At 35.9% G+C, this 16,668-nt stretch overlaps 1 protein-coding gene across 1 annotated transcript in view; it reads left to right on the top strand.

Annotated features, from left to right (window-relative positions):
• The window catches only part of KANSL1L (KAT8 regulatory NSL complex subunit 1 like), a 110,188-nt gene that overhangs the window by 21,450 nt on the left and 72,070 nt on the right, over window positions 1-16,668 (top strand). Inside the window, exon 3 of the mRNA XM_090283307.1 lies at window positions 7,963-8,061. Within this exon, the coding sequence (XP_090139433.1) occupies window positions 7,963-8,061 (99 nt within the window). The remainder of the gene's footprint in view (window positions 1-7,962; window positions 8,062-16,668) is intronic.

Below are 16,668 nucleotides of genomic sequence, written 5' to 3'. Positions count from 1 at the left end.
TTACTGAGTGAAGGCTGTTGCTGGTTGTGTTAAGTCTCCTGCACTTATATTGTACCACTTGGGTGACAAAGCCAGCTGAAGCAAAAACAACCACAGAAAACTTCAGTCAGAGAAATGCAGGCGCCAGCAGTTGGAAGTCAGGTCTGTGTGCTGAGCCGGTAAGTGTAAGGGGATGTTGAATTTGATTTGCTAATATTTTGTTGAGGGTTTTGCATTTATCTTTATGAGACATATTGATCTGTAGTTTTTCTTTTTCTTGTAATGGTTTTGATTTTCACATTAGGGTACATCAAAACCATAAAATGAGTTAGGAAATCTTCTGAAAAAGATTGTAGATAATTGGTCAAATTTCTTCTTTAAATTTTCAGTAGATTTTACCAGTGAACCCATTTGGCCCTGGTGCTTCCTATTTTGGAAGATTATTAATTATTAAATCAGTTCCTTTAATGAATACAAGTCTGTTCAGATTGTTTCTTCTTTGAGTTTTGATAAATTGTGTCTTTCAAGGAATTGGCCCATTTGTCTAGATTATCAAATTTGTAGATTTAGAGTTGTTTTTATTGCTTCATTATCTTTTTAGTATCTCCATAGGCTCTGTGGAGACTTCTCCTCTTTGATTTCTGGTACGAGTTATTTTTTGCCATCTCTCTTTTCTTCTAGTTAGCCTGGTAGCGACTTTATTCATTTTATCGATCTTTTCAAAGAACCATTCTTTTTGGTTTCATTGATTTTCTCAATTGCTTTCCCGGTTTGTTTCATTGATTTCTGCTCTAATTTTTATTTCTTTTCTTCAACTTACTTTGAACTTAATTTGCTTTTTCTAGTTTCCTAAGGTAGAAGCTTAGATGATTGATCTTTAGATCTTTCTTATTTCTAATATACACATTTTAATGCCGTAAATTCTGTGTTTTTCTCCATAAACATTGTTTTCACTACATCCTACATGTTTTGTGACTTGTATTTGACTTGTATTTGCCTTTTCATTTAAGTTTATAATCTTTAAAAATTTTTCTTATGATTTCGTCTTTGTCCCACATGTTACTTAGAAGTGTATTGTTTAATCTCCAAGTATTTTTGGGTTTTCCAGTTTCTGTTTTTGATTTCTAATTTAATTCCACTGTGGTCTGAGAACAGACATTATATGACTTCTTTTTTAAAAAACATTGTTAAAGTATGTTTTATGGCCCAGACCATGGTGTCTTTTGATGAATATTTCGTGTAACCTGTTGTTGGATGAAGCAGGCTCTAAATGTCAGTTATTTTCAGTTGATCAATGTTGTTGCTGAGTTCACTTGTATTTGTACTGACTTCTTGCCTGCTAGATCTGTGCATATCTGACAGAGGGAGTGTTAAAGTCTTTAACTCTAATAGCAGATTAATTTTATTTCTCCTTGTAGTTCTGTGAGTTTTCATCTCACATAGTTTGATGCTCCTTTGTTAGGCTCATACACATTAAGGATTGTTATTTTCTTAGACTGTTGACCCTTTTATCATGGAATGTCCCTCTTTATCCTTTGTATCTTTCCTTGTCCTGAAGTCTGCTCTGGTTGAAATTAATGTAGCTATCCACTTTGTTTTGATTAGTGTTATCCTGGCTTAACTTTCTTCATCCATTTACTTTTAATCTGTATGTCTTTATGTTTAAAATGAGTTTCTTGAAGACAACATATAGTTGGGTCTTGTCTTTTGATCCACTCTGACAATCTCTTGTCTTTTAGTTAGTGTATTTAAACCATTGATGTTTAAAGTCATTAATAGAATAGATTAATATCTCCATATTTGTCACTGTTTTCTATTTGTTGCCTTTGTTTGTTTTTGCTTTTATATTTGTCTTCCATACTTTTTCTGTGTTTTGTAGTTATAAGTGAACAGTTTATATGATTTACTTCCTCTCCTTTTTTAAGCATATCAATTATATGTCCTTTTTTTTTTTTTTTAAACTTTTTTTAGTGGTTACCCCAGAGTTTGCAGTGTACATATACAGCTAATCCAAGTTTCCCTTCAAATAACATACCTCTTCCTGGGTAGTGCAAGTACCTTAAAATAACAAAATAATCCTAATTCTGCTCTCCTGTCCCTTATATCCCTTTCATTTAAAAATAAGCATACACACAAGCACGTGTGCACACACACACATATACATAATTGATTACACTGTTATTATTTTGAACAAACCAATAGATCCATTATCATCAATTAGATCCATTAAACATAAGCAAAAGAAAAGTTATTTTACCTTCAGTTATGCTTTAGTATTCTTTTTCTCTTTATATAGATCCCTATTTGTGACCAATACAATTTTCCTTCTCTCTGAAAATCTTCTTTAAACATTGGGCGTATAGAGGAATGATGTCAATAGTGTGGAATTTGGTTTGGAGTTTTTTTCCAAACCACTTTAAACACGTTAATGTTCTGGAATGATCAAGGGGAGAGCTTTTTCATAACTAAAGAGAAATCCTTAGTAGAATAAGAAAAATGCTGAAAATTTTGTAAAAATACACTCCTATATTACAGTAAAGTACTGGTTTATTGGCTTAAAAATTGCTATTTATTCCACTGTGTTAAAAGAGCTGAGGACATTGTAAGTTTAGTTGAAGAAGCTATGAGGATAGTTCACTTTGTTAAAAAGAAATTGATGGAGAAAGCTACCTCTAGATAGTATTTTTAAATTTTAGTGACCTGTTCTTCATTAGAAGTGAATATCTTCAAGGGACCACATCAAAGGAAGAAGCATGAGCTCCAGGATATGAAGCTTTAAAGGCTAGACTGGCTTATTGACACACATGCCAGTGGGAACTTAAACTGTAGTAATATTTTTATAAGGATTGTTGTTGTTTTGTTAGGTCTCAGATTTTAAAATTCCATAGATTTTGAGTGGTCTGGCTCTAATTCTGTTTTCTCTATCAGTTCAGCTATTTTTATTTTGGAGAACATTTTATTATTCAGGAATGCATATATTGTGTTATAGCAGAAACACTTGCACTCAATTCTGGGTTAGTGTTAATCACGTTTCTGAGTAACAAGCAATAATCTGATCATCTTCTATCTCATCTTTTTATTGCCTGCTGTAGTGGCCAGCAGGGCCATCACTAGCAGCAGGGCCATCACTAGCCCGTCTGTGCGTGATAGAAGAGGGTGCTCCTTCCTCTAAGCAGGTTTAGATTTGTAATCTCAGGGCTTGGCATGGAGCACTCTTGCTGGGTCTTAGCTCTGCTAGCCCTTTCAGGCAGGCCTCCTGTGCAGTGTATTACAGCGTTGCCCCCTTGTCTGTGATACCATTTTTTGTGGTTTTAGTTACCCACGGTCAACTGCAGTTCAAAAATACTAAATCGAAAATTTCAGAAATAAACAATTTGTAAGTTCTAAATCGTGCACATTGCCAGTAGCATGATGAAATCTCATGCTGTGCCACCCACTCCATCCTGCCTGGGCATGAATCATCCCTTTGTCCAACATATCCACGCTTCAGTGTGCTGCCGGCCTGTTAGTCGCTTGGCAGCCATCTTGGTTCTTAGACTGATTATGGCGCTGTCTCAGTGTTTGTGTTCACGTAACCCTTATTTTACTTAATGATTACCCCAAAGTGCAAGAGTGGGGGTGATGGCAATTTGGGCATGCCAACCAGGAGTCCTAAAGTGCTTCCTTTAAGTGCAAAGGTAAAGTTCTTGACTTAAGGAAAGAAAAAACAAAATCATATGCTGAAGTTGCTAAGATGTACAGTAAGAATGAAGCTTTTATGACGTAAAGAAGAAAAAATAAATTTGTGCTCGTTTTCTGTCACACCTCATCCTGCAAACTCACAGCCACAGTGCATGGTGAGTGCTTGTTAGTTAAGATGGAGAAGGCATGAAATCTATGGGTGGAAGACACGAACAGAGACAGATCATCCGTAACTTTCATTACAGTGTATCATAATTGTTCTATTTTATTATTAGTTGTTAATCTCAATGTGCCTAATATATAAATTAAATTTTATTATGAAGTATGTGACTTCAGACTGTTTAGCAAATACATTTTAATTAGTTTTTAAAATTTTATTTTATTTGTATGCCTCTATTTGTGTTTGATATTATGCAAGGATTTTAAAAACACAGTTAAGACTATTTAACAGACCATTAACTTTCAAAACTCTTTTCATACAATAGAAATAGAGTAGTATCTAGCATGCATAAGTGGTCCCCAACCTCTCCTTTTTTCTTTCTCCCATCTTTTCTTTGGCTGGGAGTATGGGGTGGACAGATGGTGGCGGGGGAACAAGACTAAATGTGGCACTCTGATTTGTCAAATCTTGTAAACCAGCACTGAGAATTTTGGTTTAGGCAGTTGACACATTTGGTTCTGCCAGAGTTCTAGGCAGAATTATACAATATATTAAGATTGCTTTTCTCCCCTTTATTTCTCCTTTCTTTTAGGGAACTGTTTTTAAGTTTCAGATTTTCCTTGGATATCCTAAATGGCCTCCCCACTTGGTTTATCTCCATGTCAAAACTTCCTAGAGTTTAACTATTCATTTATTTATTCATTTAGTTTGCTTTGGTTTTCCTGTACATGTATACAACTACGTGGTAGAATATTAATGTTATTAACTTGTATATCAGTTTTCTTAAAGACAGTGAACACTTCAGTGAGAACTTGTTAACCTAAATGTTCCTAATGGCACAAGACATTTTTGAGGGAGAGGTGTATAAGATTTATGCTAAGCTGTCATAACAAAGAGGACCTCAGAATGAATATGTAGAATTTTTTTTTCTCATTTAATAGTCAAGAATTAGCTTTGCTTTACAGAGTTTTTGTTTCCAGGGACCTGTTGGTTTCACTGTCCTGTAGGATGTTGTTGAAATGAATTCACCAGTACTTCATCTGACTTCCACACCCAGTCATTTTTAATGACAGGTCACACGCATTATTTTGGCTCATATTGGATTGTCAAGAACTTAGTCACATACCCACACCTAACTGCAAGTAAGGCAGGAAAATATGGTCTTTATCTGAGCTGCTATGGCTCAGCAAAAACTTGGGGACTTTTCTTATCAAAAATAGAGGAGAATGGATATTGAGGGAAAATAAGCACTCTGTTCGGTTTGCCCTGTGGGCTACCCAAACAATCATGCACTCTCTTCTCATAGAGAAAACGCATCAACTCCTGAAGAATCACAACTCAAAGTGATATTCAGTCGGTGCAGTAAATTTCTCTTTGTCAGATCCAAGATGTGGTTCCTTATGACGTGACTCATAAACTAATAGACAAATTTTCTAACCATCTTGCCCTCTTATTTCTTGTATATATAGTATATTGGAATAGGAACAGAAAAGCTACAATAAGAACTCCCACTGTGAAAAGTACGGGATACACATGATAGTTCCTGGTCCTTACTGTAATTAATAAGACTTCTTGCTCTGGAACTGGAATAAGGACTTGATAGGATCCTAATTCTGCTTTCTAGGGAATTCCTTTGTCCTCCATAGTCCCTGACTTTGCATTTTTGGAATTATTCCTTATCCATTATCCTTTGTGTCTATATCTGAAGTGGGTGTTAGAGAGTGTACTCTTAACTGAAGGCTGCACTATATTCTCATCTTGTGTCCTGTTTATATAGATTTGGGTTCCCTAGGAAGGACGTGTTAGGTGAGGTTTGTGGTGTGCTTTTTGTTCTGTTTTGTTTTTTTGTTTTGTTTTTACTAATAGAGCTCTCTTGTTTACCTTCTGATTGGCCTCCAGTCATTTATATGTGAAAATATCACAGCGAAAGTTCTTATTTGGTCATAGTTGTTAATCCTACAGACTAGTTAATTTACTAGTTATTTTCCTCTTTCCCTCAGTTTAATGACTGCTACCTGAGGCCACCGAAATTGTACATTCATCTGATGTTTGCTCCTAGGCTCGCTCTCACTGTGTGGCTTAGAAGTCTTAAGACAGATTCTTGGAATACATTTTTTTGTTATCCTCTGTAGAGAAGCAGTTGTCTTTCCTGATCCTTTAAGTCCTTGTATTATTGGATTATTTATTAAATTAAAAGTGGTGTAGCCCTGACTGGAGTGGCTCAGTTGGTTGGGTGTCATCCTGCAAAGGAAAGGTCGCTGGTTTAATTCCCGGTCAGGGCACATGCCTGGGTTGTGGGTTCGGGCCCCAGTTAGGGCAGGTAGGAGAGGCAGCCGATCAGTGTTTCTGTCTCACGTTGATGTTTCTCCCCTTCTATTTCCCCCTCCTTTCCCTCTCTCTAAAAATAAATCAAATCTTAAAAATATTTTTATTGTATTTCTTCCATTACCACATAACCCCCTTATATGCACCCCCTGCAACCCCCTGCACTGTTGTCCACGTCCGTGAGTCCTTTTCCTTTTCCCACCCCCTACCCTCCCACTCTCATAGCTCTCAGCCTGCTGTCTGTGAGGGTCTCTATTGTGCTTTTTAGTTCAGTTTGTTCATTAGATTCCACATATAGATGAAATCATATGGCATTTGTCTTTCTGTGACTGAAGTTGAGTAGTCAGAGGGAGCCTCCCTACGGTTTTTTCTCTGCGTGTCAATTAATTTTTCCCTAAATTCATGTATATCAGGCTTAAGCAGCAAGGAACAGCCAACACATTGTAATATTTTCTAACTGCGTCTGCTGAAACTAGAGTGTTGGTAGGCACTTGGTCTCTCTTTGAAAAGATAATGTTTTGCTAATATAGTACTAATAGTGTAGTTGAGAAAGGAAAACTAACCGATACTGTCTCTATCCTGTTTGCTTGCTGCCCCGCCGTTAAGTTAATACCATGTGTTTTGGGTTTCTCTCACGGCCCACCCTGTCATTCATAGCAATTTCGTAACGTTTCGCAGGAAGGTTGTTATTAGAAAGAGACGTAGAACTATTGTAACTCAAGCATGATAGCACTTTTTTTTTTTCTCACAGAACAGTGGAGAGGTAAATGGGTGATACAGAATGGATAAAAAGCTCTGCTTCCATGAAATTGTACAGGAACATCCAAAAAAAGGAATCTGAACTACTTTCATGTTTCTTTTCTTTAAAGATTTTGGTCCAATATGCAACTGTAGTTTTTTTTTTTTTAAAGGCAATGAAATTTTGGATATGAAATATTGGAACAAGAAGCTGTTAGAGAGGGAGTGAGAGAGAGATCACATACACACACACACGTAAAAGTTCTTTGAGTCCTAGCAATGATGGAGTGCAGTCACTGGTACTATGCTTGCTCTTTGGCTGTAACTAACTAGAAATGGACAAAATATAGGGTATGGTGAAAGAAGGTTTACAGTTGTTTGTATGGAAAATAATACAATAATTAATAACTAATACAGGAATAAACTCTCACATACTACTGTAAACCTACGTTTCCCACAACCTGTATATGTGACAGTCTCCGTTCTCACAAAACGGACATAGTGGGTGTAAGGCAGTGAAGGGCAGAGACTCTGATTCCTGAGAAAAGGGAAACAGTCCCGTGACTCCTGTGATTGCCCTTGTTTTCTGCCTGAAGGCACTTTCTGATCTCTGAGGCCAGGAGAGGAAAGCTAAGTGGAGCACAGTCATCTTAACTGAGGCAGAGATCTGAGTTTGGGAGGCTGAGATAGCTGGAATTAGTAGAGGATACTGCAACTGAGGGATCTACGTATACAAAGAAAAAGCTCCAGAAATCTTCATGTGGCCTCTTGAGAAAACTTTGTCGAATACTAAACTATATGCATGTGTATGTAAAACTCCACAGAGACAGACAAAGAACTATTAGGAAGCTGTAATCGGAACAATTTCCAGCACTCATAGACGGCTTAGACATGTTTGAGTTCTGAATCAGCAGAGTGGAGAGACTTTCTTGAACATTTGGAACATTTTTTAGAGACCTCAGAAAGGTCACACTTCAAGAGTAAGACTGAATTAGCCCTAGTCTATGGCTACTCTATACCTCTTAAATCTTTTTTTTTTTAAATTCTCACCCAAGGGCATTATTTTATTGCTTTTAGAGAGGAGAGGAAGGGAGAGAGAGAAACATTGATGTGAGAGAGAAGCATCGATCAGTTGCCTCCTGTGTGCACCCGGACCAGGGATCGGACCTGCAACCTAGGTACGTGCCCTGACCGAGAATCAACCCCACAACATTTAAGTTATGGGACGGCGCTCCAACCAACTGAGCCACACTGGCCGGGGCCAATTCTATACCTCTTTCCAGACCTTAGAAGCAAGCTGAATAGAGTTATTTGAACAGCAAGTAATTTAAGAACCTGTTGAAACAAAATTTATCACTCTAAAGGAAGACCACAAAATCCAGAAATTCAACAATATTTATAGTATCCATAAAAATACATATACATATAACCAATTATTAGACATGCAAAGAAGGAGAAAATCATCAACAAAAACATAGAAATGACAGACATAATGACAGAAGTTGGGAGAGACTTTAAAATATCTATTGTAAACATATATAAGGGCTTAAAAGCAAAATGTGAAATAATGAGAGAAATTGATTGTACAATAAAGAACCCCTAAACTTTTAGGTGGGAAATTACAAATTCTAAAATTAAGACTTGTTTCAGCTTAGCAAGAGACTAGACATTCAGAAGAAGTGTTCCATCAGTTTTGGCATACAGCAGCATAAACTACCCAAACTGAAGCTCACAGGGTAAAAAATACCAAAAAGAAAATGAACTGAATAGCAATAACTCACATACAATATCAAATTCTAACATACATGTAATTGGAGTTCTAGATTTAAGAGGGAGGGGAGAAAGAAAAAGACAGGAATAATAATGGCCACAATTTTTCTAAATTTGCTGAAAACCATAAAACCATAGGTTTAAGAAGCTCAGTAAATCAAAAACAGGGTGAAAACAAAGTGAACTCACACCAAGGTATACTGTAGTTAAATCACTAACTTCTAGTGATAGAGAGAAAAATCTTTTGTTGTTGTTGAATTTCACAAAGGAAGGTCGAACCTTTTATTCATATATTGATTGGTCATTTGTATTTCTGCTTATGAAATCTTGTTCATTTCTTTTTTTCCTGTTGTCTGAATTTTTTAAAGTATATTTTATTGATTTTGATGGTACAGTTGTCTCAATTTTCCCCCTTTGCCCCCTCCTTCACCCAGTACCTCCCTTCCCTCCAGCAATCCCTGACTTAGTTCATGTCCATGGGTCATGTGTGAAAGTTCTTTGGCTTCTCCGTTTCCTATACTATTCTTAACATCCCCCTGTCTATTTTGTTCCTACCAGTTATGTTTCCTAATCCCTGCACCATTTCCCCATTTCTCCCCCTTCCCCCTCCCAGCTGATAACCCTCCCAATGATCTCCATACCTTTGATTCTGTTCCTTTTCTGGTTGTTTGCTTAATTTGTTTTTGTTTTTGTTTTTTAGATTCAGTTGTTGATAGTTGTGAATTTGTTGTCATTTTAATGTTCATAGTTTTGATCATCATCTTTTTCTTAAATAAATCCCTTTAATATTTCATGTAATAATGGCTTGGTGATGATGAACTCCTTTAGCTTTACCTTGTCTGAGAAGCACTTTATCTGCCCTTCCATTCTAAATGATAGCTTTGTTGGAAAGAGTAATAATATAGGTTATAGGTCCTTGCTTTCATCACTTTGAATACTTCTCACCAGTCCCTTCTTGCCTGCAAAGTTTCTTTTAAGAAATCAGCCGATGGTCTTATAGGAACCCGTTTGTAGGTAACGCTCTCTCTCTCTTTTTCTCTCTTGCTGCTTTTAAGATTCTCCATTTTATTTTTAACCTTTGGCATTTTAATTATGATGTGTCTTGGTGTGGTCCTCTTTGGGTCCAATTTGTTTGGGACTCTGTGCTTCCTGGACTTGTATGTCTATTTCCTTTGCCATATTAGGAAAGTATTCTTTCATTACATTTTCATACAAGATTTCAGTTTCTCACTCTTCCTGTCCTCCTTTTGGCACCCCTATGATTCAGATGTTGGTACATTTAAAGTTTTCCCAGAGGTTCCTAAGCTTCTCCTCATTTTTGTTGTTGTTTGTTTGTTTTTTTTTTCATTCTTGTTTCTTCTTTCTGTTCTGGTTGTACGTTTATTTCTACCTTTTGTTCCAAATCTCCAGCTTCCTTCTCTTCACTGTTGGTTCACTATATATTTTTCTTCATTTCACTTTGTGTAATGTTCATTTTCTTCCTTTATTTATTTATTTTTTTTGCCATACTGTATTAGTTCTTTGAACATCCATATCATCAGTGTTTTGATCTCTGCATCTGATAGGTTGACTATCTCTGTTTTGTTTAGTTCTTTCTCTGGTGTTTTATTCTGTTCTTTCATTTGAGCCATATTTCTTTGCCTCCTCAATTTGACAGCCTCCCTGTCTTTGTTTCCGTGTATTAGGTAGAGCTGCTTTTACTCCCTGTCTTAGTGATGTGGCCTATGTAGCAAAGGCACCTGTGAATTGTGTGTGGCAGAGCCTTAGGTAATTGCCAGTATGGAGCCACCCACTTCACCACTTGGTGGCTCTGTGATGAGGGGCTCAGACAGGGGATAGTGCTACTCTCTGGCTTCTGGTGACCTTCCCTGCATTCACCCCATTTCCAGTCACTATCCCCACTTCCTGTATGCAATTGGCACCCTTCTAGTTGCTGGCCTGGGGTTTGTATATGTTCTAAGATCACGACAGCTCTTTAAGTGGCAAAAATCTGGCAGTTTCTTCTGTCCCAATCCCCATTGGTTTTTATAGCCAGAGGTAATAGGAGTCTATCTTACTTGTGCTAGAACCCTGCGCTGTGCTGATTGTCCTGGGCCTGGGATCCCTTGCTCCCAAGGTATCCCTACAGATTATTATCCACCACACATGAATACAGGACTGTCCATTCTGTAACCACCGCCTCTGCCCTGTCTCCACCCCTCCTACCCATTTGGATGAACGTGGCTTCTTTAAATCCTTGGTTGTTGGATTTTATGACCATATAGTTTGATTTTTCTTACAGTTCTATTTGTTACTTGTTTTGAGATCTGGTTGTAATTTTTTCTATGGTTGCACGATGAGCGTGCCTACCTACACCTCCGTCTTGACTGGAAGTTCCCCCTGAAGAAAAATCTTAAAAACAATAAGGGGGAGGGGAGACATTTTATATATGAGATCAAAGATAACAACAGTAACAAAAAGAACTGAATTCTCATCAGACGGCATGCAAGCCAGAAAACAATAGAATGTTACATTTAAAGTGCTGAAAAGAAAAATAGTCAACCTAATATTCTCCACCCAGTGAAGAAGCAGAGAAAAATTGCTTAGTATACCAATACTATAAGTAAACCTAAGAGGTGTTCTTCAGACTGTAAGAAAATGATAGAGCAAAAACTCAGATCTACACAAAGGGAAGAAATGGTAAGAAATGGTGAATATGTAATTCTGAAATATGGAAATTAGACTACTACATATTTCCAAATGACTCATGGATGAAACAAAATCAATTAAGAGAATCTATAAAGTGTTTAGAACACAATGATAATGAAAGCATAGCATTTCCAATTTTGTGGGAAGCAGCTACTAGATTACTAAGGCAGTGCTTAGATGAAAATTTATGGCTATAAATGCTTATATTATAATAGAAGAAAGGTGTAAAGTCTCTGGTCTAATTCTCCCACTTAACCTACAAATTCTTGATCTAATTAGCCCAAAGCAAGTAGGAAGAAATTATAAAGAGTGAAATCAATGAAATATAAAGTACAAAAGCATAGACAAAATTAGTGAAACCATCAAAAACTGATTCTTTGAAATGATTAAGTTGATGAACTTGTAGCTAGATTGATCAGGGAAAAAATTACCAATAACAGGAAAGAAAAGCATCAACATAAATGTTTTTACATTAATGTAATCAGAACATTGTGAGCAATTTCAACAACTCAGACAAAACTGATTAAGTGCTTGAAAGACACAAATTACCAAAACTGACATAAGAAATAGAAAAAAAAAAAAAACCCTTATATCAGTTAGAGCAATCAAATTAATAATTAAAAACCTGCTCTGATAGGAAATTCCAGTCCCAGATGGTTCACTAATTACTCTTCATAAAACTCAAGTAATAAACAATTCTGATACAACACAAACTTTTTGAAAAAATGTAGGCAAGGACACTTCTTGACTCATTTTATAAGGCAAGTATTAGCTTGATTCTAAAACCAGACAGAGATATTATAGGGAAAAAAAAACAATACTTTTTTGTTTGTAGATGCAAAACATCCCTAACAAAACAGCAACTAGAGTCAACAAAAATATTAAAAAGATAATATGTCATAACCAAAGTTGTTTATACCAGGAAGCAAGGTTGATTTAATATTAAAAAGTCAAAGAAAAAGTAAACATATAATCATGTCCATAGAATCAAAAATACTTTGACAAAATTTAAACTCACTCATGATAAAAACTTACAACAAACTTGGAATAGACAGAAACTTCTTAAATCTTAGGACATTTACTGAAGGTATACAGTTAGCATTACATTTAATGATGAGAGACAATGCTTTCTCTGTAAGATCAGGAAGAAGGTAAGGATGTCCACTCACATGACTTAAATTAACATTGTAGTATGTAACTCCTAGCCAGTAAGGTAGGAAAAATAATAAAAGGCATCCAGATTACAAATAAATAAAACTGTCTTTATTTGCAGCCAGCATAATAATATATATAGGAAATACTAAGGACTCTGTTACTAGGTGTTTTTTTTTCTGTTTTTCTATAGAGATTGACAAGCTGAGTCTCAAATTAAAATGGTCAAAACAATATTGAGAAAGAACAAAGTTGGAGAATTTACATACTGGATTTTGAGAATTACTCTAAATTACAATAATAGTGTGGTACTGAGTTAAGGTGTTGAGATATAGCCTAATGGTGTGTGTGTGCGGTGTATACAACAAATACAGTGTTCACAGACAGTCTTATTTATTCGAGGATAGTTTTTGTTTTGTTTTTTTCCTATTAAGGAGTAATAGAATCTTTTAACAAATTGTTCTGAATTTAAATTTTTATATAGAAAGAAATTAATCTGGACCCTAACCTCACACCATTCACAGAAATAAATTGGATTATAGATCTAAAAGCTAAAACTCTGAAATTTTAGAAACATGATTGAATCTTTATGACTCTGTGTTCAGCAAAGACTTCTTAGACTATAAAAAGAACTATTCATGAAAGGAAAATTTGATAAATTTGACTTCTTTAACATTAGAATGTTTCTCCTTGAAAGATACCGTCAGGAAAATGAAAGGCAAGCTACAGACTGGGAGCTATATGTATTTTCAATACACATAGTCTGACACAGGTCTTGTATAAGTAAGAGGACAATAACCTAATTAAATGTGAGCAAATGATCTGAACAGATACTTTGTAAAGGAAGTCATAATCCCTTGGGAAGCATGAGAAGCATATGAGAACATGCTCTACATCAGGGACTGGAGAACTACAGACCATGGACCAAATCCAGCCCATTGGCTGTTTTGGTAAACGAAGTTTTATTGGAATGCAGTCACACCCATTCGTTTGTGTATCATCTATGGCTGTTCTCATGCTATAATGGCAGAGTTGAGTAGTGGTTAAAAAGAGTCCATGTGGCCCACAAAACCTAAAATATTTACTATCTGCTTGTCTACAGGAAAAGTTTACCAACCCCTGATGTAAAGGATAAGCTTTTTATAGGTGAGCAAACACCAGTGGAGAAATTTGGCATGATTTAATATATTTTTCCCAAGATAACCCTTATTTTGGGGGGAATAGTTATTTTCCACAACTGGGTCTTCTTTTTCTCTTTTTGTTTATTTATTGACTTTACAGAAAGAGAAACATTAATCTGTTGTTCACTTATTTATGCATTCATTGGTTACTTCTTATGTGTGCCCTGACTGAGGATCGAACCTACAACCTTGGTATATCAGGACAACTCTAACCAACTGAACTATCCAGCAAGGGACCTTCTTTTTTGATTTTTTGTCATAATGAATTCATTGTTGTTAGTGAGCTAAAAAATTATTCATGTTAAAGGCAAAACTTAATTTATACCAGCCCCTCTAAGTTTTGTTAACTTAAGATGTAATACTAGAAACCACTGACTTACTCTGAGGAACTACATGTCAAGGTCAAAACAGGGATGTAGCTTCATGATATTGACAAGAAATTAGTGCCAAGAGAAATTGTACTCAAAACAACTTAGTTTAAACAGATCGTATTTATTTTCTTGAGCAGGTTAAGTGATGACAGCAAATAAGCAAGGATGGGGATTGAGGGCATATGCACCTGTTATGGGGACTGACTAGTGGACTCCACTCACAAATGTTTTCGCTGGAAGGAGGAGTCCCTCTTTATTGTCAGCATGTGGTGGTCTGTGACCAGTTAAACACACCAGAGAGCTGCAGGGAATCCCTGTTAGAGGTCTAGCAGGCCAATTTATATGCTAATTGGGAAGTCTAGGCACTAGGTGTGCCTCCTATTCTTACTTGTTTGTTGGTGCATCGTCTGTGTTCACACTGGTTATAATCTGAGTTATATAAGCCATGACATCATGGGTTGTATAAGTTGTTTACATAAAACGTGTTTTGACTTTAGGGTACAATAAGTGTTAATCTCCTTCTGAGTGCGATAGCCATATGCTTATCTGTAATATGTTTGCTATGTTAATTATTTCTGAGGAAAACACATTTTCAGACAAGGGAGTATTTTTGGTGGAAAAATTTGTTTACCACTTTTAATTATAGCAAATGTATTTTTGACTCCTATTGAAATGTAGGATGATGTATCCTTTCCAGACAATTCATTTCACATATCACAATGCCCCAGCATTATTCAGTTCAATTAAATTTAATATGATACTGCTATTTTTCTATATTAGTTTAATTTAATATAATTTATGAACAAATGAATGATTTTTCTAAATTTAATTTGAATATCAGTATTTATATTAGAAGTATAACGAACTCCATGAAAAATTTTTTTTCTTTATTATATTTGACGATTAATCATCAGCTTGATAGCTGAGAAACATTACATGTTTTAGGGGAATTTTCCAACTGGAGCAAAATTGACTGAAAGAATATCTAAGATCATCTTTGACTTCCCATGCTTTGTACCACACCATACTTCTACAAGTCCTGTCAACTTTAAAGTGAACCTCGAATCCGTCCTCTTCTACTTCTTTATCTCCCACCCCTTTCCCAGGCCAAGCTGTTTCCATCTTTTATTCAGTATTTTACTCAGAATAGACTGTATTTAGAGCAAGAAGTTAACCTCCTGATCTCAGTAGTTTAACACCTCAGAGCTTCACATTGGCTTACATAAAGTCCAGCGTGGTTTGGTCTGTGACCCTCCTCTGTCTTGTAGCTCTTCTACCTGCACCAGTGGCTTTGAAGGTTGTCAAGTGGAATGGAAATGACTAGGTCACTTTTACTTAACAGCCCTTGGTCAGACCTAGTCACATGGTTCCAATCTTACTGCAAGAAAGGCACATGAATATTTGGAATCACTATCTGTGTCACATCCAGGTTGTTAGAGTTGTATCCTAACTGGTTGCCTTATTTCCTCTCATGTCCCAGTGCTTTCGCTACCTAGTAGCCAGAGTGCTTGGAAAAATGTTTTTGTTATGATCTTGCTAATAACTTCCTTTTTGCATAAAATCCAACACTTCATCCTCACTTACGTAACTACTGCATGATCTAGCCCTTGCCTTCCTCACTTAGTTTCATGATTAATAGTGTTATTAAATACTCTCTATGAATAGATATTTTGAATAGGCATTTCCTTTGTCCATAGTTATGAAAATGTGACTTAAGAGTGTCAAATTTATAAAATCACAATAATGACTATAAACTGTATAAATAATAATGCCAAGAGAAGTCCTAATTTATATGAAGTTCTCCTTACTTTGTATGCAATTATGATCTTTTAAAAAATAACTTTTGGGGAACATTGATCTATTATAAAATCCTGTTATAATGGGTATGTTCTGTATACAGTATTCCCTCACTTACCACGGGTATTACGTTCCAGACCCCCCGCCCCCCATGAAGTAGGAACCTTACATTTATTCTATACTCTTAAACCTACGTAACTTTAACAACATACTTATACAGTACCGCAAAATCCTGTGATATAGCAAAAAATCTGCGATAAATAATTAAATGTAGTATTTTTTAAAATCCAGGGATACAGTAGTCCCTCTCTATATCGTGGTTCACTTATCACGACCTCACTGTATCGCAGGATTTTAAAAAATATTATGTTTAATTATTTATCGCGATTTTTCGCTATATCGCAGGATTTTGCAGTATTGTATACATATGTTGTTAAAGTTACGTAGGTTTAAGAGTGTAGAATATGTTTAAGAACATAAGTAGTGTTTATAAAAGTGTGGAAAAGGTTAACAAGGGAATGGGAAAGGTTAATAAGGGACTGGGAATGCTTTATAAGGGTGTGGGAAGGGTTTATAAAGCCTTAAAATATATATAAATGCTAAGATAAATGTAAGGCTCCTACTTTGGGGATTTTCACCTATTGTGGGGAGGTCTAGAACGTAATGCCTGTGATAAGTGAGGGAATATTGTAGTAAAGTTACAACTGTATTATGTTTCTTGGATGATAAATGATTTTTTTTTTTTTTAAGATTTTATTTTAGAGAGAGGGAAAGGGAGGGAGAAAGAGAGGGAGAGAAACATCAATGTGTAGTTGCCTCTCACACG

Source organism: Furipterus horrens, unplaced genomic scaffold, assembly GCF_987537825.1.
Source record: "Furipterus horrens unplaced genomic scaffold, mFurHor1.1.pri manual_scaffold_1, whole genome shotgun sequence".
NCBI classification, from domain to species: domain Eukaryota; kingdom Metazoa; phylum Chordata; class Mammalia; order Chiroptera; family Furipteridae; genus Furipterus; species Furipterus horrens.
This window is presented reverse-complemented; position numbering and strand designations above follow the sequence as displayed.